The sequence below is a fragment of the Dendrobates tinctorius genome, unplaced genomic scaffold (genome assembly GCF_039654945.1).
Source record: "Dendrobates tinctorius isolate UK_male_01 unplaced genomic scaffold, ASM3965494v1 ptg000032l, whole genome shotgun sequence".
Lineage (NCBI taxonomy): Eukaryota > Metazoa > Chordata > Amphibia > Anura > Dendrobatidae > Dendrobates > Dendrobates tinctorius.
In genome coordinates, this window is record NW_027361700.1 from 43,160,736 (window position 1) to 43,188,499 (window position 27,764).

General features: G+C 42.1%; 1 protein-coding gene across 1 annotated transcript in view; it reads right to left on the reverse strand.

The window, feature by feature from the left end:
* The window catches only part of ITGA2B (integrin subunit alpha 2b), a 212,119-nt gene that overhangs the window by 101,053 nt on the left and 83,302 nt on the right, over positions 1 to 27,764 (reverse strand). Inside the window, exons 8-19 of the mRNA XM_073572841.1 lie at positions 26,082 to 26,198; positions 25,790 to 25,834; positions 25,055 to 25,095; positions 20,997 to 21,047; positions 19,707 to 19,759; positions 17,089 to 17,297; positions 16,766 to 16,948; positions 16,639 to 16,684; positions 15,637 to 15,738; positions 5,206 to 5,261; positions 4,800 to 4,951; positions 199 to 321 (exon numbers count right to left, since the gene is read on the reverse strand). Coding sequence (XP_073428942.1) covers positions 199 to 321; positions 4,800 to 4,951; positions 5,206 to 5,261; positions 15,637 to 15,738; positions 16,639 to 16,684; positions 16,766 to 16,948; positions 17,089 to 17,297; positions 19,707 to 19,759; positions 20,997 to 21,047; positions 25,055 to 25,095; positions 25,790 to 25,834; positions 26,082 to 26,198 — 1,178 coding nt within the window. The remainder of the gene's footprint in view (positions 1 to 198; positions 322 to 4,799; positions 4,952 to 5,205; positions 5,262 to 15,636; positions 15,739 to 16,638; positions 16,685 to 16,765; positions 16,949 to 17,088; positions 17,298 to 19,706; positions 19,760 to 20,996; positions 21,048 to 25,054; positions 25,096 to 25,789; positions 25,835 to 26,081; positions 26,199 to 27,764) is intronic.

A 27,764-nucleotide genomic window follows, 5' to 3' on the forward strand; every position in this document is an offset into this window, starting at 1 on the left:
CTTATCACAATTTGTCTTACATTAGGACTTGCTATAACATCATTCTCCTGAACAGAACAAGCCATCTTTGGTAGCCATTGATCAGCAGCCAAAATGTGTTTCTCCTACCATTTGTAGTCTACAACGAGGTATGGTATGAGGCTGTATGTAAGAACCATAACATTCAGGTTAAACATCCATGTATTCTCCATGTCTTACCTGCCCCTGAAGAAAGGTGTTTCCGTGTATTATAGGAGGTAAAACACTTGTAGATAGAACAGCCAAACTGAAGTTAACACTGACAGCTACAGGACTGAGTTTATCCTTAAACTCTGATTCTTCCTGTAAGAAACAATGATTTGTGTGTTATGTCTGTCTGTCTAAAATGTCAGCACTCCAGAGGTGGGATAGTGAAAAAACTATGGTTTTTATTCACCCATGTATGTACGACATTTTTGTCCTTCAAATTGTGAGTCTTTCTCAAGTCACTATTTGAACAACTGAAAGTCACACATACACAGACAAATACACACCACAGTTTTTTTTCACTATGTCTGGACTGCTGACATTTTTGCTGTATGGACAGTTGTGTGAAAAAGTGTTTGCCCCCTTCCTGATTTCCTATTCTTTTGCATGTTTGAAAAACACTTAAACATTTCAGATCACCAAACAAATTTAAATATTACACAAAGGTAACACAAGTAATCACAAAATGCAGTTTTTAAATGAAGGCCTTTATTGTTAAGGGAAAAAGAAATCCAAACCTACAGGGCCCTAAGTGAAAAAGCGATTGCTCCACCCTCACGCCCCATGAAACATAAAATAACTGTAGCTTATCACATCTTTGGGAAACTGAGTTCAAATTCACTAGCCACATCCAGGCCTGATTATTGCCACACCTGTTCTCAAACAAGAAATCACTTAAATAGGACCTGACTGACAAAGTGAAGTAGACTAAAAGATCCTCAAAAGCTAGATATCATGTCATGATCCATAGAAATTCTGGAACAAATGAGAAACAAAGTAATTGAGATCTATCAGTTTGAATAAGGTTATAAAGCCATTTCTAAAACTTTGGAACTCCAGAGAACCACAGTGAGAGCCATTATCCACAAATGGCAAAATCATGGAACAGTTGTGAACCTTCCCAGTAGTGGCTGGACAACCAAAATTACACAGAGAGCACAGTGATAACTCATTCAAGAGACACAAAAGACCCCACAACAACATCCAAAGACCTGCAGGCCTCACTTGAATCAGTTAACGTCAGTGTTAATGACTCCACCATAAGAAAGACTGGGCAAAAATGGCCTGCATGGCAAAGTTCCAAAACCACTGCTGAGCAATAAGAACATAAAGGCTCGTCTCACTTTTAAAAGAAAACATTTTGCTGATCCCCAAGAGTTTTGAGAGGATGCTCTGTGGACTGACGAGACAAAAGTTGAACATTTTGGAAGGTGTATGTCCAATTACATTTGGCGTGGATATAACAGCATTTTAGAAAAGGAACATCGTACCAACAGTAAAATATGGTAGTGTTAATGGGATGGTCTGGGGCTGTTTTTCTGCTTCAGGACCCGGAAGACTTGCTGTGGTAAAAGGAACCATGAATTCTGCTGTCTACCAAAAAATTCTGAAGGAGAATGTCCAGCCATCTGTTCGTGACCTCAAGCTAGATGTGCACTTAGATTATGCAGCAGAATAATGATCCAATACACACCAGCAAGTGCACATCTGAATGACTTATGAAAAAAAAAAATTAAGACTTTGGAGTGGTCTAGTCAAAGTTCAGACCTTAATCTGAATGGGATGCTGTGGCATGACCTTTAGGGTACGTGCACAAGCTGCGGAATGCGCTGCGGATTTGGCCGCGCGGATTTTGAAAAATCCGCAGGTAAATCTGCAGGTCAAAAGACCTGCGGTTTTACCTGCGGTTTTGCCCTGCGGTTTATCATCTCTACAATGGAGGAGATGGTAAACCGCAGCGGAATCCGCAGAAAGAATTGACATGTCAATTCTTTCTGCAGTTTAGAAACCGCAGCAAATCCGCGCGGAAAAATCCGCACCGTCTACACTGCGGTTTTTGATATCCATAGGGTGTACAGTACCATAATACAGTCATATGTAAAAGTTTGGGCACCCCTATTAATGTTAACCTTTTTTCTTTATAATAATTTTGGTTTTTGCAACAGGTATTTCAGTTTCATATATCTAATAACTGATGGACTCAGTTATATTTCTGGATTCAAATGAGGTTTATTGTACTAACAGAAAATGTGCAATCTGCATTTAAACAAAATTTGACCGGTGCAAAAGTATGAGCACCCTTATCATTTTCTTGATTTGAACACTCCTAACTACTTTTTACTGACTTCCTGAAGCACTAAATTGGTTTTGTAACCTCATTGAGCTTTGAACTTCATAGCCAGGTGTATCAAATCATGAGAAAAGGTATTTAAAGTGGCCACTTGCAAGTAGTTCTCCTATTTGATTCTCCTATGAAGAGTGGCATCATGGGCTCCTCAAAACAACTCTCAAATGATCTGAAAACAAAGATTATTCAACATAGCTTTTCAGGGGAAGGATTCAAAAAGTTGTCTCAGAGATTTAACCAGTCAGTTTCCACTGTGAGGAACATAGTAAGGAAATGGAAGAACACAGATACAGTTCTTGTTAAGCCCAGAAGTGGCAGGCCAAGAAAAATATCAGAAAGGCAGAGAAGAAGAATGGTGAGAACAGTCAAGGACAATCCACAGACCACCTCCAAAGACCGGCAGCATCATCTTGCTGCAGATGGTGTCACTGTGCATCGGTCAACAATACAGCGCACTTTGCACAAGGAGAAGCTGTATGGGAGAGTGATGCGAAAGAAGCCGTTTCTGCAAGCACGCCACAAACAGAGTCGCCTGAGGTATGCAAAAGCACATTTGGACAAGCCAGTTACATTTTGGAAGAAGGTCCTGTGAACTGATGAAACAAAGATTGAGTTGTTTGGTCATACAAAAAGGCGTTATGCATGCGCTGTATTGTTGACCGATCCACAGTGACACCATCTGCAGCAAGATGATGCTGCAGGTCTTTGGAGGTGGTCTGTGGACTGTCCTTGACTGTTCTCACCATTCTTCTCTGCCTTTCTGATATTTTTCTTGGCCTGCCACTTCTGGGCTTAACAAGAACTGTACCTGTGTTCTTCCATTTCCTTACTATGTTCCTCACAGTGGAAACTGACAGGTTAAATCTCTGAGACAACTTTTTGTATCCTTCCCCTGAAAAGCTATGTTGAATAATCTTTGTTTTCAGATCATTTGAGAGTTGTTTTGAGGAGCCCATGATGCCACTCTTCATAGGAGAATCAAATAGGAGAACTACTTGCAAGTGGCCACCTTAAATACCTTTTCTCATGATTTGATACACCTGGCTATGAAGTTCAAAGCTCAATGAGGTTACAAAACCAATTTAGTGCTTCAGGAAGTCAGTAAAAAGTAGTTAGGAGTGTTCAAATCAAGAAAATGATAAGGGTGCCCATACTTTTGCACCGGTCAAATTTTGTTTAAATGCAGATTGCACATTTTCTGTTAGTACAATAAACCTCATTTGAATCCAGAAATATAACTGAGTCCATCAGTTATTAGATATATGAAACTGAAATACCTGTTGCAAAAACCAAAATTGTTATAAAGAAAAAAGGTTAACATTAATAGGGGTGCCCAAACTTTTACATATGACTGTATCCTATGGATATCAAAAACCGCAGTGCAGACGGATCCGCAGCAGAATCCGCAGCGTGTGCACACACCCTAAAAAGGCGGTTTATGCTCCAAAACCCTCCAATGTGGCTGAATTACAACAATTCTGCAAATATGAGTGGGCTAAAATTCCTTTAGAGAGTTGCAAAAGACTCATTGCCAACCAGTTATCACAAACGCTTGATTGCAGTTGTTGCTGCTAAGTGTGGCCCAACTAGTTATTAGGTTTAGGAGGCAATCACTTTTCACGCAGGGCCCTGTAGGTTTGGATTTCTTTTTCCTTTAATAGTAAATACCTTCATTTTTTTGTTTCCTTGTCTTATCATTGTCTAATGTTTAAATTTGTTTGGTGATCTGAAACATTTAAGTGTGACAAACGTGCAAAAGAATAGGAAATCAGGGAGGGAGCAAACACTTTTTCACACAACTATATTGTTTATAGAGGCTATAGGGTCAGTACCATGATGCTTGCAACATTTTACTATATTAGTTTTAAATAGTGCTCCTTTCTTTGATGCCATCTATCCATCACCAAGGCCACATGCTCTTATCCATCCATCTATCCCAGACTCTTTTTGATCAGAATATAACTAGATAATTTTCAGCCTTGGGTCACTTGAGGCCCAAACATGTGGAGAGGAGAATCTGTAGGTTTAGGGTCTCATCTGAAATATGGCTACTGTGTCTTGCTAAATGGGTTTATACACTTTTGGTCAAAAATGCAAACCAAGAAACCTCATGTTCACCATGTGTAGCAATAGTGGAGTTTATGTATACATCAATTCCAGAATGCTGTTGCATATTCTGTCTATCTAAATAGAGAAAAATGAAGCAGCACAAAATGCAAAAAAATGCAAGAAATTTTTTTACAAAACTCACAGTGCAAGCCTCTTGGATTAACAATCCCATAATTTGTTAGATATATAAAGATAAGATAAGAAGAGGCAGCACTCCATTAATAGGCGAAAAGTGTGACTTTATTAGCCCATGTTGCAATGTTTCGGTCCTATCACAGAACCTTTCGCAAGCTAAGTTTGCTGCCTCTTCTTATCTTTATCTCTACCTGATACATACCCGCAGGTAGGCTGTGGTATTGCTGCAGACAGGAGCCCTATTATCCGTCATCGTAATAAAAATTGTTTTGCTAGGTGTTGAAGAATCGAGGAAGAGGGTTCTACGTAGAAATCTGCTCTTTTGGCTGTCCAGCTGAATGTCAGCTAAGAAATCTGAAGAGTGGTGATAAAAGACAATATGATGGATAGATGAAAAGCTAAAGGTAGTGATCTACATAACACCAGGAATACAGTCCTATATAGTGCCATACAGGCAGATGCAGTAGGGACCAGTGAGAAAGGGGATGCCTGGGTGGCTATCTTTCTCCTGCAATGACATGAACTGTGATATTTAAAGGGAATATTCCCAATAGGATAACAATTGCATACTCAGTCCATTATAGAGCATGATTGAAATTCACTCTTACTTAATGTCTTGGGCAAGCTTTTTCCTGAGGTTTGGATGCAGACGATTACTTCAAAGCTGAAAAAATGGGATATGAATTAGTAAGTGTAATTTCCAAGAATTGTCCCTTTCACCAGGTTGGACCTTACAAGTGAGCAGCAACAGATTACAACAATTATTGACCATGTGCTGACTGGTATTATTAGGTTATAAGATCACAGAGGTAAGAATGACATATTTCCTGAAAACCACAGGACAGAAGTTTTATCAATGCAGAGCGCAATTTACCCAGGTTTTAATGTTATATTATGGTTATTGCGAGCTTATCTGTCTTGGCCAAAATAGTAACTAATACCCCATGTCTTTTTATCTTTTTGCACTTTTTATCATTTTTGCAGGATGCAGCTGGTTCTCTTTATGTTGGCTTGTTTTTTTCTGTGTGATGCATGTATATAGTGCAGAAGAGCCCGCCTGCTAATACTATGGGCGTGATCAATAGCTGTACAGACACTTTGCACCGCACTGTGTGACTGATGTCCTATGCGAGCCTTATCTGTGTGCATTTTTCCCACTAGGCAGCCAGCTCCTCTTTTTCATCTGGTTACTGGCTGACTTCATCAGTGGGTTGCACCTGTGCTGCCCTAAGCCTTTATCAACGGAGGCCTGCTGCATCCTGCTAGGGCATCAGTCAGGGTTTGGTGAGTCTACCTTTCATATGTAAGTTTTTTTCAGTATTGCGAAAGCCAAAGGTGGATTTACAAAATACCAACAAAATAATAAAAATTAAAATTTAGATTTTAGGAGCAAAACAGTAACAATGCAGTGACATGACAAGAATGTGCATAACTAGTCATATGCTAAATAGTGGACAGTCAAAATTATGTATGAGATAGCCAAGATGATTGTTTATAAAATAATGGCGGTCTCACATTTGAAGCAGTAGTTGATGGTGAGATATGGAGCCTGAAATTCAAAAGTTTAAAACATTGCTATCCTTTTGCTCATCAGTGTGTATTACTATTGACTTATGCAAAATTTGTTGAAAGTACATTTTCTTTGAAAGTTAGAATATGTGGAGAGTTGGCACCCCAACTTATACACTGTAAGATGGCTGCCAGAGACAGAGTGGATGGCAGAGTGGATCCTCTAGTACACATAGTACTATGTGTTAGTACTAATGAGTTAATCAGCCATGATAGATTGATTGGGAGCAGCTGAAGAGTGGGTAGAAAGGCTACTCACCATATCTCCATCCATGGGTGTGGCTTCATTGTAGAATGAAGCCTATTTGGCTCACAGATGTCAGTGTGTTTTGCAGGGATTGTGTGCCTTTGCTAAGGGACTAGGAAGGTCGGACCCTAACTCAAGTGAGTGAACCCGCACTATTGTATGGACTTGTTACTTTATGCTTCACTTTGTGCAGGACAAAGGCTGTATTTGAGTTTTCCTGGCATGCAGTTTATGAAGATTGAAATAAACCAGACAGACTTTTAAATAGAAACGTGAGTAGCATTGTTACATTTGGTGTTAGAAGTGCTGCAGCATTCCCAAAGAACACTTGGTACTATTGCAGAAGTGCTGCATGTCTTGGTAAAGGCAGCTATAAGCCAGGAAGCAATGTGAGACACCATGGAGTACCTGATTAATCACCAGGCGCAAGCCCAGCAACAACAGCTGGCACAACAGGAGACAAATAAGCTGTTTATACAACAGCTCCAGCAGTAGCAGCACCAGCAACAGCACTGACAACAGCAGCAGCTGATTGAATTACTCACAGAGGCGGTTCGTAGCACGACGGCGGCTCCGACTCCAAGGTCAGCTGATGATTTCTCTTTCCAGAAGGCAATGAGAAGAGCCTTTCAGAAAATGACCCCAGGTGACGACATAGAGGCATTTTTAACTGCTTTTGAAAGAGTCACCGATATGGAGAAACTCCCTCCAAAGCAGTGTGGAAGTCCTGGCATCATACTTAATGGGGGAGCCACAAAAGGTCTCCTATGATCTAACCTTACAGGACGCCAAAGAATATGCAAAATTGAAAACTGAAATTTTGGCGCGCTTGGGGGTGACAATGATTGTCAGGGCACAACGGGTTCACCACTGGGTATTTCACTGTGACAAACCCCCTCGCTCCCAAATGTTTGCTGTACCTCATCCAAATGTGGTTGCAACCAGAGTCCTCTACGCTGGTGCAGAAGCTGGAAAGAGTTGTAATGAACCAGTTCATGCACTCCCTTCCAAGGCTGATGCAGACTTGATTGTCTAGAGAGATCCCCGGAATGCCGATGACTTAGTCTGACTGGTCAAAAGGTATCAGGGGATCGAGGGTTCCTTAGGGAGGCAACCCACTCCATACTGGGGTCCCACCACGGGACGGATGCTCAAAAGGAGGTTGGGCGTCTAAAGTCCAAGGGCATTGCGGAGGTCATGCCGAAGGTCCCATCGGGACATGTAATTTGCTGTAAATGTCACGGCCCAGATAATATAGCCACCCAGTGTCCCCTCGCCACCAAGAAAATAGACTATAGCATTGGACTCCAGTGTTCGTTCTATGCATATCTGGCCTGCAGTGTGGACAGTCAACTCAGTGAGGGGCCTCAAGCTTGTCCTGTAAAAATTAATGGTCTGCAAAAGACTGGTCTACTAAATTCAGGGAGCTTGGTGACCCTCGTGAGGGCCACACTCCTTCTCCAATTTATCATTGGGAAGAAGGTGGGTGTCCGCGGCATTCATGGCGATGCTAAAGACTATCCGGTGGCCATAGTGGTCATTGAGACAGCCCAAGGTCTGGTCCCATGAAGTCAATGTGGACCAGAATTTCTTCCACTCAATTATTATAGGCAGGGACTTTGTTTTGGGCTGGGACTTGTGGGAGAGGGTTGAGGCCTCGACTGCTAGGATAAGAGATGGGTTGCTCCTAAAGAAGTCTCCCCACACCCAGAGTCTGATGGATTTCACTTCTGTGTAATGGTGGGAGATGAGGAGGTAGTATCCCCTGAGACCGACATTCCTGAGATAGGGATGACAGGATTTTGGGTTTGCCCAACATAGGGACCTAACTCGCAGGAGCCAGAGGCTGACACCAAGTCCTGTCCCACCTGCCAGTTAACCGCTCCCACTTCTCACTTCTGAAATCTCCTTGTGCCACTACCCATCATAGAGGTAGCATTTGAGCAAATTGCCATTGACCTGGTCAGCCCCCTTGTTCAGTCTGCTCATGGGCATAATTATATATTGGTTGCCCAGGACTATGCTATGCAATACCCAGAAGCGGTTCCCCTGAGAAACTCCTCTGCGAAGAGTATAGCCCGTGAGTTGGTCCACATCTTTGCCTGAACTGGACTATCAAGAGAGATCCTGACTGACCAAGGAACACCTTTTATGAGTAAAGTGATGAAGGAACTGTGTAAGGCCTTGCAAATTACACAACTGAAGACATCAGTTTACCATTCCCAGTCAGACGGCCTTGTGGAAAGCTTCATTAAAACCCTAAAGAGTATGCTTAAGAAAGTCAAAGAAAAGGACAGACAAGACTGGGACTGTCTCCTCCCACATCTATTATTCTCTATCCGGGAGGTTCCCCAAGCTTCTACTGGATTCTATCCATTTGAACTCCTGTATGGCCGACATCTCCAGGGTCTCCTTGATATAGCAAAGGAAACTTGGGAAGCTGAGGTCACGCCCCTTTGGAGCATCATCGAGAACGTCAACCAGATGCAGGAGAGGGATGAGAAGATAATGTATATCGTAAATTAATATCTCCTTCAGGCCCAAGAGGCTCAATCCCGGGTATACAAATGTCCAGCCAGGGTGAGGCAGTTTAGCCCGAGAGACTGAGTCCTTGTGCTTATTCCCACGGTAGATAGAACGTTTTTGGCCAAATGGCAAAGCCCCTATGAGGTGTTAGAAAAGCTGTGCGAAATGAACTGCAAAGTTCATCAACCAGGAAGACGTAATCCATACCTGGTCTACCACATCAATCTTATCAAGCCATGGCACGACAGGGACCCAGTTGAAATTCCATGCTGTGGAAGGCCCAAAAACAATAGTGTTGGGAATTGCTGCAGAAAAATCGGGACCTGTTCTCAGATTTGCCAGGGTGTACAGATGTCAAAGAAAACGCAGTTCTGCCAGAACCCACTTAGTGGGTGAACTTGAGCCCTACCGAATTTCCGAGGTCAGCCAAGAACTGATCTTCAAGGAAGTGAAGCGTATGCTAAATTTCAGAGTCACTGAGGAATCAGAGTGGGTGGTCTAGCCCAATTCTTCATGTTCCAATACCAAATGGAGAATGGAGATTTTGTAATGATTATCGGAAGCTGATCAAAGTCTCCAAGTTCGGCGCATATGCGATACCTCGTATCGATGAGCTTGGGCTGGCATGATACATAACCACCATCTAACAAAGGGATATTGGCAAATCCCCTTGTCACAAAAAGTTAATGCTAAGACGGCTTTCTCTACCCCCAACAGATGCTTCCAAAACGATGTAGTTTGGACTGCAGGGAGCTCAGGCCACCTTCCAGAGGCCCATGGACCAGATCCTCACACCCCATAAGAGCTATGCCACAGCATGCCTGGACGATATTGTAATGTTCAGCCAGGATTGGGAAAGTCATCTGGAAAAGGTCCAGGCAATGTTCAATGCGCTCAGAAAGGCAGGGATTTCTGTAAATTCAAAAAAATGTGCCATGGGGAAAGAGGGGGCCAAATACCTGGGATATGAAAGAGGTAGAAGTGAAATCAAGCCGCAGATCAATAAAGTTAACACAATTCAGAACTGGCTGAGACCCCTCTAAAAATACAAGTTAGGGCCTTTCTAGGAATTCTTGGGTACTACAGGAGGTTCATCCCAAACTTTTCCATGATGGCCTCACCCCTGAATGACCTCCTTAAGGACACAAAATCGGCTATGGTCAAATAGACTTCATAGGTGGAAATGGCCTCTAAACAACTGAGAGTATCTCCCTGTAAGCAGCTGGTCCTGATAGACCCCCGACTTTAAGAAAAAATTTGTACTCCAAAACGGCCGCCTCAAAAGTTGGATTAGGAGCGGTCCTTTCTCAGGAGATACACGGAGAGGAGCATCCTGTTCTCTACCTGAGTAGGAAACTGTCGTCATGTGAAAAAAATTATTCCATTGTAGAAAAGGAATGCTTGGCCATAAACTGGGTGGTGGACACATTGTGATACTATCTCTTAGGGCAAAAATTTTAATTATTTTCAGACCATGCCCCACTCAGGTGTGAGAAAATGGGGAAATGTGTTACCCTCTGGTTTCTATTCATGCAGGATTTCCACTTCCATGTGGAACAAACAGACGGGAAATTACATGTTAATGCTGATGTTCTCTCGAGAATCCCATGTTTAATGGTAACAGGTGACAAGTATCACAGCTTTAGGCAAAGGGAGAGGTATGTAAGGTGGCTGCCGGAAAGATAGTGGATGCGAGATATGTATTACAGAGGTGCATGTCCTCTGTCAAATAAACCTGGAGTAATGCTCTAGTACACACAGTACTAAGAGGGGTTAGTTGGCCATGACTAGTGTTGAGCATTCCGATACCGCAAGTATCGGGTATCGGCCGATACTTGCTGTATCGGAATTCCGATACCGACTTCCGATATTTTTTCAATATCGGAATTCGGCATCGGAATCGGAAGTTCAAAGTTGATTGACAGCCTGACGTCATCATGATGCGCGGTGTGTGCGCATCATGATGCGCCGTCATTTCGGGCCTTCCGGGGGTCTCTGCCGGCCTGCCGGGGGGCTGTGTGGACTGCCCGGGGTCTGTACCGGCCTGCCGGGGGGCTGTGCCGGCCTGCCGGTGGTCTGTGCACCCTGTGGGGGTCTGTACCGGCCTGCCGGGGGGCTGTGCCGGCCTGCCGGTGGTCTGTGCACCCTGTGGGGGTCTGTACCGGCCTGCCGGGGGGCTGTGCCGGCCTGCCGGGGGGCTGTGCTGATGTCCGGGGGTCTGTGCAAGCATCGTCCGATGGGACAACAAGTCCCATCTGGCGATGCCTGCTACCATGACAGTGATTGACACATTAGCCAATGATGGGACAGTAGTAGTCCCATCATCCGGCTAATGTGTTAAATTTAAAAAAAAAAAAAAAAAAATACTACATACATACTACATACATACCACATGCATGCTACATACATACTACATGCTACATACATACTACATATATACTACATGCATGCTACATACATACTACATGCTACATACATACTACATATATACTACATGCATGCTACATACATACTACATGCTACATACATACTACATGCTACATACATACTACATACATACATACATGCTACATACATGCTACATACATACTGCATGCTACATACATACTACATACATACTACATACATACTACATACATACTACATGCATGCTACATGCATGCTACATACATACTACATACATACTACATGCATGCTACATGCATGCTACATACATACTACATGCTACATACATACCACATACATACCACATATATACTACATGCATGCTACATACATACTACATGCTACATACATACTACATATATACTACATGCATGCTACATACATACTACATGCTACATACATACTACATATATACTACATATATACTACATGCATGCTACATACATACTGCATGCTACATGCATGCTACATACATACTACATACATACTACATGCTACATATATACCACATATATACTACATACATACAATACATTCATACAATACATACATAGACATACAGTACATATAACATAGAGTAACATACTTACCAATACTTGTCACATTGTTCCCCGAAGCCATTGTCTTTTCCGGAATAAATATTAACATAACAAACCACAAAAATACTCACCCACGATCCGAAGCAGTCCACGAGTGTGTCCCACGACGATCTTGGGTAGAGAACTGCAGCATCAGATGATGCTGCCGTTCTCTACGGGCTGCAGGAATCCAATGACGGAAGGTAGGTATCCTTCCGCACTGTATTCCTCCGCCACTTAAAAAAAAAAAAGTCCCTAGTCTCACTTTATGCCATTGCTGCGTGGGAAATTCCCACACAGCAATGGCATAAAGTGAGACTAGGGACTTTTTTTTTTTTAAGTGGCGGAGGAATACAGTGCGGAAGGATACCTACCTTCCGTCATTGGATTCCTGCAGCCCGTAGAGAACGGCAGCATCAGCTGATGCTGCAGTTCTCTACCCAAGATCGTCGTGGGACACACTCGTGGACTGCTTCGGATCGTGGGTGAGTATTTTTGTGGTTTGTTATGTTAATATTTATTCCGGAAAAGACAATGGCTTCGGGGAACAATGTGACAAGTATTGGTAAGTATGTTACTCTATGTTATATGTACTGTATGTCTATGTATGTATTGTATGAATGTATTGTATGTATGTAGTATATATGTGGTATGTATGTAGCATGTAGTATGTATGTAGTATGTATGTAGCATGCATGTAGCATGCAGTATGTATGTAGCATGCATGTAGTATATATGTAGTATATATGTAGTATGTATGTAGCATGTAGTATGTATGTAGCATGCATGTAGTATATATGTAGTATGTATGTAGCATGTAGTATGTATGTAGCATGCATGTAGTATATATGTGGTATGTATGTGGTATGTATGTAGCATGTAGTATGTATGTAGCATGCATGTAGTATATATGTAGTATATATGTAGTATGTATGTAGCTTGTAGTATGTATGTAGCATGCATGTAGTATATATGTAGTATGTATGTAGCATGTAGTATGTATGTAGCATGCATGTAGTATATATGTGGTATGTATGTGGCATGTAGTATGTATGTAGCATGCATGTAGTATGTATGTAGTATGTATGTAGCATGCATGTAGTATATATGTAGTATGTATGTAGCATGTAGTATGTATGTAGCATGCATGTAGTATATATGTGGTATGTATGTGGTATGTATGTAGCATGTAGTATGTATGTAGCATGCATGTAGTATGTATGTAGTATGTATGTAGCATGCATGTAGTATATATGTAGTATGTATGTAGCATGTAGTATGTAGCATGCATGTAGTATATATGTAGTATGTATGTAGCATGTAGTATGTATGTAGCATGCATGTAGTATATATGTAGTATGTATGTAGCATGTAGTATGTATGTAGCATGCATGTAGTATATATGTAGTATGTATGTAGCATGTAGTATGTATGTAGCATGCATGTAGTATATATGTAGTATGTATGTAGCATGTAGTATGTATGTAGCATGCATGTAGTATATATGTAGTATGTATGTAGCATGTAGTATGTATGTAGCATGCATGTAGTATATATGTAGTATGTAGCATGTAGTATGTATGTAGCATGCATGTAGTATGTATGTAGCATGCATGTAGTATGTATGTGGTATGTATGTAGCATGTAGTATGTATGTAGCATGCATGTAGTATATATGTGTTATGTATGTAGCATGTAGCATGCATGTAGCATGCATGTAGTATGTATGTAGTATGTATGTAGCATGCATGTAGTATGTATGTAGTATATATGTGGTATGTATGTAGCATGTAGTATGTATGTAGCATGCAGTATGTATGTAGTATATATGTAGTATGTATGTAGCATGTAGTATGTATGTAGCATGCATGTAGTATATATGTAGTATGTATGTAGCATGTAGTATGTATGTAGCATGCATGTAGTATATATGTAGTATGTATGTAGCATGTAGTATGTATGTAGCATGCATGTAGTATATATGTAGTATGTAGCATGTAGTATGTATGTAGCATGCATGTAGTATGTATGTAGCATGCATGTAGTATGTATGTGGTATGTATGTAGCATGTATGTAGCATGTAGTATGTATGTAGTATATATGTGGTATGTATGTAGTATGAATGTAGTATGTATGTAGCATGTAGTATGTATGTAGTATATATGTGGTATGTATGTAGTATGAATGTAGTATGTATGTAGCATGTAGTATGTATGTAGTATATATGTGGTATGTATGTAGCATGTATGTAGTATATATGTTGCATGCATGTAGTATATATGTAGTATGCATGTTGCATGTAGTATATATGTAGTATGTATGTTGCATGTAGTATTTATGTAGTATGAATGTAGCATGTATGTAGTATGTAGTATGAATGTAGCATGTATGTAGTATGCATGTTGTATGTATGTAGCATGTAATTTTTTTTTTATTTTTTTTTTTTACATTCAACACATTAGCCGGATGATGGGACTACTACTGTCCCATCATTGGCTAATGTGTCAATCACTGTCATGGTAGCAGGCATCGCCCGATGGGACTTGTAGTCCCATCGGACGATGCCTGCACAGACCCCCGAAGCCTGCACAGACCACCGGCAGGCCGGCACAGCCCCCCGGCAGGCCGGCACAGAGCCCCGGAGCCTGCACAGCCCCCCGGCAGGCCGGCACAGCCCCCCGGCAGGCCGGCACAGCCCACCGGAGCCTGCACAGACCACCGGCAGGCCGGCTCAGCCCCCCGGCAGGCCGGCACAGACCACCGGAGCCTGCACAGACCCCCTGGCAGGCCGGCACAGCCCCCCGAAAGGCCCGTACAGACCCCAGAGAGGCTGTACAAGGCAAAAACAGGGTTTTTCTTATTCTGATACCGGAAGTCCCATAGACTTGAATGGGACTTCCGGTATCGGAATCGGCGATACCGATACTTTTTTTAAAGATCGGCCGATCCATTCCGATCCGATACTTTGAAGTATCGGACGGTATCGCTCAACTCTAGCCATGACAGGTTGATTGGGAGATATGGTGAGCAGCTGAAGAGTTGGGAGAGATGGTCGCTCACCATATCTCCATCCATGGATGTAGTTCACATTGTAAAATGAGGCTTGTTTGCTTCACAAATGTCAGTGTGTGGAGGTTAACAGACCTCCAGGATTGTATTAAAGTCAATCTGACAGGTTATACATGCAGCCCGATCTAGAGGCAGCATGTATGTATCAGGCGCAGGAGGTATGATCTCAGCCAGGTATGTTTAACTCAGAGAAAAACATACCTTAAAGAAAGCCAGAGACTGAGCTGTACGTGGCAATAGTCCGACAAGCGAGTTCCTGATGGCTTCTCCTCGCCCACTGCCAATGACTCAAAGATCTATTCCTATACACAGGGAGAAATTCTCCTCAAGGGCAATGGGTGGTTAGAACTGCCGAGGCCCTACATATTCGAACATTCTCCCAAGCGGTTTGGTCACTGGTGGCTTTGAAAGTAACTTTTTCTATAAAACTCTGCAGTGTTTTCTGAGAAAACATACCTGGCCAGATACTGTACATGTTGCCTGTAGATTGGGCACCATGTATCAGCTGTCAGATTCTGCTTAAGCACAATTCCATTAGTCATTCATGTCTCCCCATCAGACTGCGAGTCATCATTACAATGGCAAATGGTGACATTTTTCTTACCAGCTAACAGCCCTTGGACCAAGCATACACGGCTTCATACCAGGGTTCAAGGTATCTGGCGAAAAAGTGACTGAGGCATGTAGGGTAACAACAGGCAGTGCTCTGAGTAAGAGGGTACAAGAACATGACAAATAGAGAAAAGGGAAAGAAGAGAGGTATAAATACAAACATTCAAAGTAAACTGGGATTAAAAGCACATTTGCGATACTGGAAAAGAAATCTCTTGCTGCAATATTCCTTGAAGGTCCTTTATTAACCACTATGCATTTCAACGCCATACCGGCATCTATCTCAATATTCAATGGAGCAGTAGATACTAAGCTGCGCTGTATGATAGGCAATGGTCCCAAGGGATAGATCCCTGTACCTCCTCATGTCTTAGTCCCAGAAGACTAGTCTAAGCTGTCTGCTGTTTCTTAGTGCTATTTGTTTCCTAAAAAACTTTGAGTAAACTATTATTCATACATTGCAGCTCCCATCAAGTTTTCTCAGACTCCTGAAGGCAAATCTGCGTAGCGAAGACCTGATATTTAGCTAGCTATGTTACGACTAGTGATGAGTGAGTATGCTCGTTACTCAAGTTTTCCAAGCATGCTTGGGTGTTCTCCGAGTATTTTGGGCATGCTCGGAGAATTAGTTTGTGTCACCACAGCTGCATGATTTGCGGCTGCTAGACAGCCTGAATACATGTGGGGATTTCCTAACAAACAGGCTATCCCCACATGTATTCAGACTGTCTAGCAGTCGCAAATCATGCAGCTGCGGCGACACAAACTATTCTCCGAGTACACCCAAAATACTTGGAGAACCCCTGAGCATGTTCGGAAAACTCGAGTAACAAGCACACTCGCTCATCACTAGTTAAGACTACTTAACTAGGCAGAATTTCTGATTCTAGATGACAATCCTTCTGTATTACCCAATCTAAGCACATACAATTAGGAATAAAGCTGCATCAAGATCAATGCTCAGTGATAAGGATGTATGTGGGCATGGTCTCACCTGTATACATACACTGTGTCTGCTCCAAATGCACCGACAATCAGATCTACATGAGGCACAAATCACAATACATGAGAATACAGAATGGAGGCCATAGATGCCAAAACATTCCAGCTTCGGTTATTACCTGGATACCCGTTATCATCAATATCTTTTCCTCCTCGGAGCGTAAAACCAAACTTGGAAGGTATTGATAGGGGATTCTCCACGATCTGGGATGGTTGGGTTGAAAGCCCAGACCTTTCTCCTTTATAAATATACACACAACCCCCTCCAGATTTTCCTCCAAATGGAGACCCAACAGCTACATCTAGGATGAGAAAAAACTGCAATATCATGGCACCTTTCAAAAAAGTATAGTCATATATTATGTTGTACTTTCTTGGTTTGCAGAAGGAAGGAAGAGAAAGACAACAACTAATGGTCAACAACATGGCGCCTTCTGCTTACCATTGTATCCATCCAAGTCCAGGTCCCCCAAAGGAGCAATTGAGGCACCAAAATGCCCATAAATGTAGTTCCCACTGAGGGTTTGATAATCTCTGCCAAGAATCTTCGTCAGCTTCTGCATGTACACGTAAACTTGCCCAACCTCTTGTAACTTTCCACCAATACGCCACTCTAAGAAAACAGGTGCTCCGACCAGGAGGTCATCATATCTGCAAGTAGATGTATAAGACCGTAAAGCATTGAATGTGCTGGCAATTTATTGCAAATTTGTGTCACCGACTGCTCAAGCTGGAGAGTCAGCTGCTCCACGTCAACAGAGCTGCTCTTCTTATGGTCTATACTCTCGATGGAATGTGACTGCCGACGTCATGCTGATTAACAACCAGCTGTCAATCAGCATGAAACCGGCAGTCATAACCAGTCATAACAGAGGAGAGAAGAAGAGTAGCTGTTCTGTGGACATGACGTCAGCTGAAGCCGCTGATTCGCCTGCAGGAGCGGTCTGTGACCTCTCTGTGCCGGCAGAGATCTGCACTGGACATACAGTGGGGCAAAAAAGTATTTAGTCAGTCAGCAATAGTGCAAGTTCCACCACTTAAAAAGATGAGAGGCGTCTGTAATTTACATCATAGGTAGACCTCAACTATGGGAGACAAACTGGGAAAAAAAAATCCAGTAAATCACATTGTCGGTTTTTTTTTCATTTTATTTGCATATTATGGTGGAAAATAAGTATTTGGTCAGAAACAAGCAATCAAGATTTCTGGCTCTCACAGACCTGTAACTTCTTCTTTAAGAGTCTCCTCTTTCCTCCACTCATTACCTGTAGTAATGGCACCTGTTTAAACTTGTTATCAGTATAAAAAGACACCTGTGCACACCCTCAAACAGTCTGACTCCAAACTCCACTATGGTGAAGACCAAAGAGCTGTCAAAGGACACCAGAAACAAAATTGTAGCCCTGCACCAGGCTGGGAAGACTGAATCTGCAATAGCTAACCAGCTTGGAGTGAAGAAATCAACTGTGGGAGCAATAATTAGAAAATGGAAGACATACAAGACCACTGATAATCTCCCTCGATCTGGTGCTCCACGCAAAATCCCACCCCGTGGGGTCAGAATGATCACAAGAACGGTGAGCAAAAATCCCAGAACCACGCGGGGGGACCTAGTGAATGAACTGCAGAGAGCTGGGACCAATGTAACAAGGCCTACCATAAGTAACACACTACGCCACCATGGACTCAGATCCTGCAGTGCCAGACGTGTCCCACTGCTTAAGCCTGTACATGTCCGGGCCCGTCTGAAATTTGCTAGAGAGCATTTGGATGATCCAGAGGAGTTTTGGGAGAATGTCCTATGGCCTGATGAAACCAAACTGGAACTGTTTGGTAGAAACACAACTTGTCGTGTTTGGAGGAAAATGAATACTGAGTTGCATCCATCAAACACCATACCTACTGTAAAGCATGGTGGTGGAAACATCATGCTTTGGGGCTGTTTCTCTGCAAAGGGGCCAGGACGACTGATCCGGGTACATGAAAGAATGAATGGGGCCATGTATCGTGAGATTTTGAGTGCAAACCTCCTTCCATCAGCAAGGGCATTGATGATGAAACGTGGCTGGGTCTTTCAACATGACAATGATCCAAAGCACACCGCCAGGGCAACGAAGGAGTGGCTTCGTAAGAAGCATTTCAAGGTCCTGGAGTGGCCTAGCCAGTCTCCAGATCTCAACCCTATAGAAAACCTTTGGAGGGAGTTGAAAGTCCGTGTTGCCAAGCGAAAAGCCAAAAACATCACTGCTCTAGAGGAGATCTGCATGGAGGAATGGGCCAACATACCAACAACAGTGTGTGGCAACCTTGTGAAGACTTACAGAAAACGTTTGACCTCTGTCATTGCCAACAAAGGATATATCACAAAGTATTGAGATGAAATTTTGTTTCTGACCAAATACTTATTTTCCACCATAATATGCAAATAAAAGGAAAAAAAAACAGACAATGTGATTTTCTGGATTTATTTTTCTCAGTTTGTCTCCCATAGTTGAGGTCTACCTATGATGTAAATTACAGACGCCTCTCATCTTTTTAAGTGGTGGAACTTGCACTATTGCTGACTGACTAAATACTTTTTTGCCCCACTGTAACGGGCAGGTGGTTAGTAACTACCTGCCTGTTTGTTCTTAGGCCCATTGTAAAAAATTAAATAGTGTGTTTTTAAAAAAAAAACTATGCAACTTTGGTATCGCCGTAATAATACGAACCTGGAAAAATATATTGACAGGGAGATTTTTACCATACAGTGAATGTCATAAAAATAAAACGTTAAAAAAATAATGGTGGAATTGCATTTTATTTTCATTTAAAACTGTAACTCATCCCCGAAAAAAAAACCTTATATAGCAATGTCAACGGCAAAAAGAAAAGTTTTGGCTCTTGAGAAAAAGGGAAGGCGTAAACAAAAGTTCCCAATTTTAAAATTACCTGATCCTGAAGTGGTTAATATTTCAAATGTTGCCTCCTAATAATAATTCAAACACTAGATGGCGAGGGAAGCTTTCTGAACAAATATTGCATTACCTAAGGTCAAACACTAGAGGGCTATTAACGCACCCATCATTGTCGATATCTGTGACAGCCACTGCGTAACCGAAATGTGCAGCAACCTGCAATAAATAAAACACACATTAGTCATAAATATATATATATATATATATATATATATATATATATATATATATGATAATGTCTGTAAAGCGCTGTGGAATTAATGGCGCTATATAAATCAGTAAAATAAATAAATAAAATAAATAAAATATATATATATATATATATATAGATAGGCCCGCCTAGGATCGCACCCCTCTCACACACCTGGTTGTCACCCATCCTAATTTAGATGCACATTATTAGCCACAATGAAGAAAATGAGATGGCTATTAGGTATGGAAATAGCTATGCAACATTGTGGCCGACATTTCTGGTACAAATTAAGCCAACTAATACGTCCTGAAAACAGACTGGACAGTCTTGAAATGGCAGATTAATCACATACCATGAGCCATTATTACACTGTCTAGTCTAAGTTTGCACTGCATTAGCATTAGACAGCAGTGATAAATCTCCTGTATTGTTTTTCAGGCATATTTTTGCACCGCACTAGACATCTTTGTAATGAGTGTAGAGAACATGGAGGGGCTTAGTGGAGATGGGAAATCCTCCAGACTTATTAGCACCACTATGTAGTTATAAAGGGAATCTGTCAGCAGGTTTTTGTGATTTAATCTAACAGCAGCAAAATTTAGGCTAATAGTGCCTAATTCCAATGATGCGTGACTTATTAGGCTGTGTGCTATAGTTTCAATACCATAAGTGTTTTATAAGTAGGAGATTAACACTAGAGGACTATATCTCATGTGCAACCTAGTCCAGATAGTCTGTGTAACGCCGCCCCCACCACTGATTGGCAGCTTGCTGGCAATGTACATTGTACACAGGAAGCTGCCAAGCAGGGGTGTAAACGGATTATTCAGAGCTCAGCATTAGAGAACTGCTAGATCTACTGTAGAAAAAAACAGGGTTTCTATCACACCTGCACCAAGCAGCCCAGTAAGTGATACATCGCTGAAATCGGGATCTCTGCCCCTACATCATGCTGCTCTCAGATTACATAACAAAAACTGCAGACAGGTTCTCTTTAAGCCAGACAAGAACTGGAGTCAAAAAAGGTTTTCAGCAAGATGCTCTAAACTTATAATACAGCTTGCGACACTAATAAATTTAGTGCATTTCTGCTAATTTGATCTATTTTTGGGATAGTATAAATAAATCTCCACCATGCTTTGTTCTCGCACTGGACCTGTAGCTGGACTGGATATACCATTTAGATTCTTAGGTACACACCTGCTTCCCTTTGATGACACGTAGCAGACGTGAATTAGAATATAGGTGAACCTATAAAGGAAACAAGACAGTAGATATGGGAAGCTCAGGACTGTCATTACTGCAGATGGGATGCCTGGTATAATACATAGGAGACTCAATCAGTAGATGATGACCAGCAGACCATACAATAGTTCATAAGCATATCAAAAGGGAGAGGGGGTCAGAGGTGTCTCCCCAGCTCAAAGAAGGTGCAAAACGCTGGTTTACAATGATTAATTGTACTTGCATCTTTAGGTGCGATTACAATTTAAGCCCTAGCTGCCATCAATTCCAGGTCTTGCTGACATCAGCAGCATGATCAGATTATGTTATCACACTGCTGACGTCTATCCTCAGCGCCGTGATAGGCGGCAGAAGTTTGGTATGGTAAGTGCTCCAATGGAGATGAAGATTTATTGTAATTTGGCGATGGGGGAATAAATTTGAGTACACAGTATTGGGAGAGAGGGAGAGAGAGAGGGTGGAGGAATGTATGCGGACACAGTATGGGGAGCAAGGGGGAATGGGTGCAGACAGTATGGGCAGCGAACTGGGAGTGCATGTTGACACAGTATGGGTAGCGAGAGGAGTTGGAGTGCCAACACAGTATGGGAAGCGACGGGGTGGGATAGGTACAGACAAAGTATGGGGAGCGAGTTGAGTAAATTTGAGGACACAGTATGGGGAGCAAGGGGGTAATAGATGCAGACACAGCATGGGGAGGTAGGAAGGAAAAATTATGTATTCAGAAGCACAGCGTACAGCAGTGGCATCTGGACTACATGAAGAAATGAAAGAGAACGACTCCAATCAGAGATGTCATCTAGAAGGTACCTGGATGTAAATATTTACTTGAGATACTGACTAATTCTCATCAGTACTGTGGTTCCTGTATGGTCCTCAGTCTGATGATGACTGATATCAACAACTCCCAGTATCTCCTTGCCATTGCTAAAGAAGTACTGAAAGTTGAAAGGTCAGGCGATACAAATGTATATTGGTCTGACGAGACATTACAATTAATGTACCATGTACTGATAGTGTTTCTAGTGCTGAATTCATGTACTGATGGTGGTCCTCGTGATATATTCATGTACTGATAGAGGCCCTGGTGATATATTCATGTAATGATAGTGGTTTTGGTGATGTATTCCTGTACTGAAGGTGGTTCTTGTAATGTATTCCTGTATTGATGAGGGGTTTTATACTGTGTTTTTGTACCGATGAGTGTTAGACGGATGTTTGTCTGTACTGCTGGTGGTTCTGATGATGAATTTGTGTAGTGCTGGTGGTTCTGGTGATGTATTTCTGTACTGATAATGGATGTGATTCTGTGTTTCTGTACTGATGGGGGTTCTATTGATATATTTCTGTACTCCTGGTGGTTCTGGTGATGGCTTCTTGTGTTGTTATTGGTTCTGATCCTGTAACAATCCATAACTTGTAAGATTATGTGATACATGGCTATGTTAATAAAGTATTGTTCTGTCTGACAAGATAAGGGTTACTATGTTTTATTTATGTTACAAGCATTAGGGGGGGTTGTCCAAGTTTGTGATGAGTCTGCAGTCATTCTATGTGACTATAGACTTCTGAATTCTCACAGTGCGCCCTACACGCTGTCAGGACTCTCTGGTGCCGGCGGTGAGAGTGGGAGGTCACGAAACTGCACGTATGCGATTTGCATACATATGGTCATGTGCCGACTAGACATGTGTGGCCTCTTTCAATGAAAATGAATTGAGCGAGGCCGGGTAAGTCTAGTCAGAGTGTGGCCAGAAGTGTACAAATCGCATACTTGTGCTCACGTGACTGTCTATTATTGACAGTGGCAAGGGAGAACACTAGATTGACTGCAGACTTTCATTTCAAACCTGAGCAAGCCCTTTAATTATAAAATGAAGCTCTGTAGCATGCCAATCTTAACGGCATTTACTATGCTCACTGTCAGGATTCAGCTCTGCTTGCTGGTTCCAGCAGTCATCACATGGCTACTTCACTCATATGCGATTTTCATACTTACAGTCACAGGACAACTAGTTTTTCTATCTGTTTCTCTCAGTTTTTCACTGAACATTGAGAGAATTAGGGAGAGCAGTTCGTTGGCACATGACCGTAAGTGTGCAAATTGCATATGAATGATTGGTCATATGACGACTACTCAAACCGCTTGGGGGGCATGGAGCAAAACTGAATTCTTGCCCTGGGTGCTGGAAAACCTAGATACACCTCTGTAAAAGATAGACAGCTAAATATGGATGGAAGTGAAAAATAAGTGACTTCCATGCAGATCTAGTTGTAGTTACTTGCTTTAGTTGTTCCCCAGGCACAGCTCAGCACAATTTTTAGTGACTGTGTCCGGTACTGCAGCTCCATCCCATTCACTTGAATATGACTGATTTACGAAGACCTGCAATATCCGGCCCCGACAGTAAAATATGCATACCCGCGGCTCTTAAACAATGAAGAGGAGATGGATCTCTGTGCCGCTTCAGTCATCTCTCTGATCATGAGGATGTCAGGAGTTGGTCCCTAAAAGCCTACCTAAAGGTAGGACATCAATATCAAGGTCCTGGAAAACACTTTTAAATCCAGGAGTACAGGGAACCTGTCAACTCCCCTACAGCTATTAAACTGTCACCATAACATTAAATAAGCCTATTCCTGGATTAGAACATTTTAAGACTCACTTTCGCTAACCAAATTAATCAGGACTAGTCTGGCATGATGCTAATTCCCCCAGACTAGTCTGGCCTCGGATCTTGTAATCACACACCCTGGACATGATTGACATCCATCACACATGCGACATCTTCATTAGCTCTCCACATGCCTGACTGGGCATGTATAACTAAGGCTGGTTTTACACTTGCCGTGTTTTTGCTGGCCGTTTTTGCGGCCCCATTGCATTTCTATGGGGCCGCAAAAATTAGTAGGAGGACCGTGCTCCGTATGGCCGTGAGGGCTGTATTTGCGGCCGTGAAAAAATATCAAGCTTGCTTGATATTTTTCACGGCTTATGGACATGGCCGCAATGCATTTCAATGGTACAGCAAAAACAACGTTAGCTTGTTTTTGCAGTACACCATATTTGCGGATCTCCGTTTTTTTCCCTGCTATTTATTATAACAGGGAAAAACGGGGATCCGAGAAGGTTTTTTGCGGCCCGTTTTTGCGGGAGAACATGGAAATTACGGCCATATGGCCCAAAAAAGGACCACAAAAACAGACCGCAAAAACTACGGCAAGTGTAAAACCAGCCTAAGTCAGATGTTTGGTTACTGGTTTCATCTCCACAAGTTTCTGGATGAAGATTGGCCTAAGATAGTACAAGGAAGAGTCCCAGGATGGAGAGGGTTATACAAGATAGGGGCCCAGGATGGGGGCCATTATACAAGGAGGGATTTGAAGATGGGGGGCTTCATACCAGAATGTTGCACAGGATACTGGACAGTATACCAGCATGGAGGACATTGTTACAGGAAGGACCAGTATGGGGGACGTTATTACAGTAAGGAGCCCAGGTCAAGGGACATTACATGAGGAAGGGGCCCAGGATGGGGTACATTATTACTGGAAGGTGCTCAGGATGGGGGACGTTATGCCAGGAAGGGCCCATGAAGGGAGACAAACCAGGAAGGGGGCATTAATCCAGGATGGGGGACATTATAACATGAAGAGGCCCAGGATGTGGGATATTATAACAGGGAGGGGCACAGGATGGGGGACATTGTACCATTAAGGGGCCTAGGATGAAAGACATTACTACAGGATGGAAGCCATGATGTAGGAGATTACTACAGGAAACAGGACTAGTGACATTATTACATGGGGGGCGAGCATGTCTTCATAGGATCCAGAACACTACATGGGCCCATGCATCTGAACAGCATGCAGTGTTGAATCAAAGTGACTATCAAGGAAGGATAGTGAAATTTTAGAGTTAGCTCAACCTAGCATGACTGACTAAAAATGTTCATTAGCATCAACAGAAAACTATACAAAAGATTAGGGACTGTAATTGAAAGTTTACTTACGGCTCCAACATCAAGATAGTTTGGGATTCCAATCACCAGGTCTGAAAAGCACCAGACAAACTGTCAGGTTTGATAAATACCGGGAAGATAAGAAGTCATAGCACTGACAAGAGGATGGCTCATGATAGATACACTTTACTTATGTAAACTTCTTGGATTGTATCAACCTTTCAAAGGAGTTTTATGTACGGTGTTGGAATAAAGCATATTGATCTGTATGTATTGCAACAACTACTACTGTACTGTTTTATATATTGTGCATATTGTGAGATTGTTAACAAAGTTCAGTGACAAAAAAAAAAGACAGGATGCCCCCTCCTTCTCTTCCCTTCTTGTTGTTGTAATGCTCCCATGCTGCAAGCCACAGCAGATACCAGACTGATCACATTTCATGCTGTAAGCTGTTCAACCTGGATATGAATAAATCTACATTCTGTGTTGCTGACTCTGGATGTTACGCTGATTAATCCGCTGCTAACATACGGTAAGTAGAGAAAGGGTCTACACTTTTTGTTTTCAGACACAGCGCCACACATGTCTATGGTCTGGTCTGGTATTACAGCAAAACTCAATAAAGCTGAGCTGTAATGACAAATGTCCCATGGATGTGACTGGGGCAATTAGAAAGTAAGCATTTTTCTCTTTTCTCATACACTCCCTTTAAGTAATATAAATGTAAAATAGCAGCCTCCCATCACAGATTAGTCCATCCAGCATATGGCTTCAGTTCAGTACCTGGTTTATCATCATATGAGAATTCACCATAAGCAACCGAGAAACCTGCGAGGTCAGAAAAAGAGAAAACCAATGACTGGACATAAAACACACAACCAGAATCGTAGCTTGAAATTTCTTGGGTTCTTTGCAAAATCAGTAACAGCCCTCCTCAATATCCATCACATTGATTTCTGCAGATATCCTTATAGTGTAGAAGTTGGGCTCACTATATCTGTAACTAATTCCGCATTCATTTTTTTATACTGTTGATTTAGATGGAAATGACGGCGACATAGATATTGATTTGTACCTTGATGTGCGCCTACTGAAACTGTAAACTCAGGTGAGGTGAACAAGTCGCTGAAACTTTGTATGGTGTTTTTGGGAGCGTTCTGAATAGAGGACAGGGGCACAGTCATGAAGAGTCCTACATGGGGTAAAAACAAATTGATTTAATAAAATGTGGAAAAGGTAAATTTAAGATAAAGTAAGATAAAGGCGAAAGCAACTTTCTTTAAACTAATCAAACCGCAATGAAGCAATGCTGTGCTCTCCGAAGAAAAAGGGGCAATTCCATCAAGAGTAGCGAAGCACAAGCTCACGGTTCACCAGTCTTTACAGAGTTCATGCCAATTAAAGGAGTTTTCCCACAAACAAAGTTAATTTTAATCAACATTTTAATCAATAGATCTTGGAATAATAATAATTTCCACAATTGGATGTGTTTAAATAAAATGTTCCTGTGCTGAGATAATCTTATAAACGTGCCCCTGCTGTGTACTGTGTAATGTCTGTGTCTGACCGTACAGGTACATGGTCTGATCATACTACAGCTCCTGGGCAAGGGAGGAGAAAAAGAGTATATTGACATTACAGAATGGGATCACAGATTATTCTTTCTTTGAGGTAAAAAAATTGGTAAAAAACAGGCAGTTAAATATTTTACCTCACAAAAAGAATCATTTGCGATCCCCTGTTGTCCTGTCTGTATCCTCTCTTTTTCTGCTCCCCTGCCCAGGAGCTGTGGTATGATCAGACCAGGTTCCTGTACAGTCAGACACAGACAGTACACAATACACAGCAGGGGCACATTTATAAGATTATCTCAGCACAGGAACATTTTTTGTTAACACATCCAATTGTGGAACACATTTTTATTCCAAGATGTATTAATTAAAATGTACTTTGTTTCTGGGAAAAAAACCTTTAACAAATTCAGCACCTCTATTAAGTGGCGTGTGCCCCCATGTGCTGCAGCATAAATGCTACTCCATTCAGAGACCGGCGTAGCATTTCTGGAAAACGTTGACAGATCTTATGAATTTGACTAGGGGCATGTCACAGCCCATGGCTTTGCCCATATTGGCAGAGTTGATCCAATGTAGTGTCAAAACGCCAAAGTAGCAAAATTTTGCGACTTTGAAAACTTTTATGCCATTTTTGTGACTTAAAAGCTTTGATCAATCAGCCCCAAAGACCACATATTTGGGAATTATGCCATTACAGGGGTGGACATATCATTGGTGTAAGCTATCCTACCACACAGTGGCCCAAGGGGTAAGATGGCCCACATCTGCCTCCAAACCAGGTAGAATTGTGCATTATGATGAGCTCTTGGACCTATTGGACTGCAAAGGGCTCATATTGTGTTCTTACACATGGGCCCTCTTCTGTCTGTGTCTACCAGTTCTGAACCAGTGTTATGTCACCAATGTGTAGGCTGTTATTAGACAATCGCTTTAAATTAGCATCTCATCAATTAATACTAGAACGCATACCTGGGGCCTCGCACAGGGCCGGACTGGGACCAAAAAGCAGCCCTGGCACAAGAAAAATTCACCAGCCCACATACAATGAATGTCCTCACTGCACACCGATTACACACTCACACACTACAGATACCGCACACACGTTACACACTCACACATTACAGATACCGCACACACATTACACACTCACACACACTGCAGATACCGCACACACATTACACACT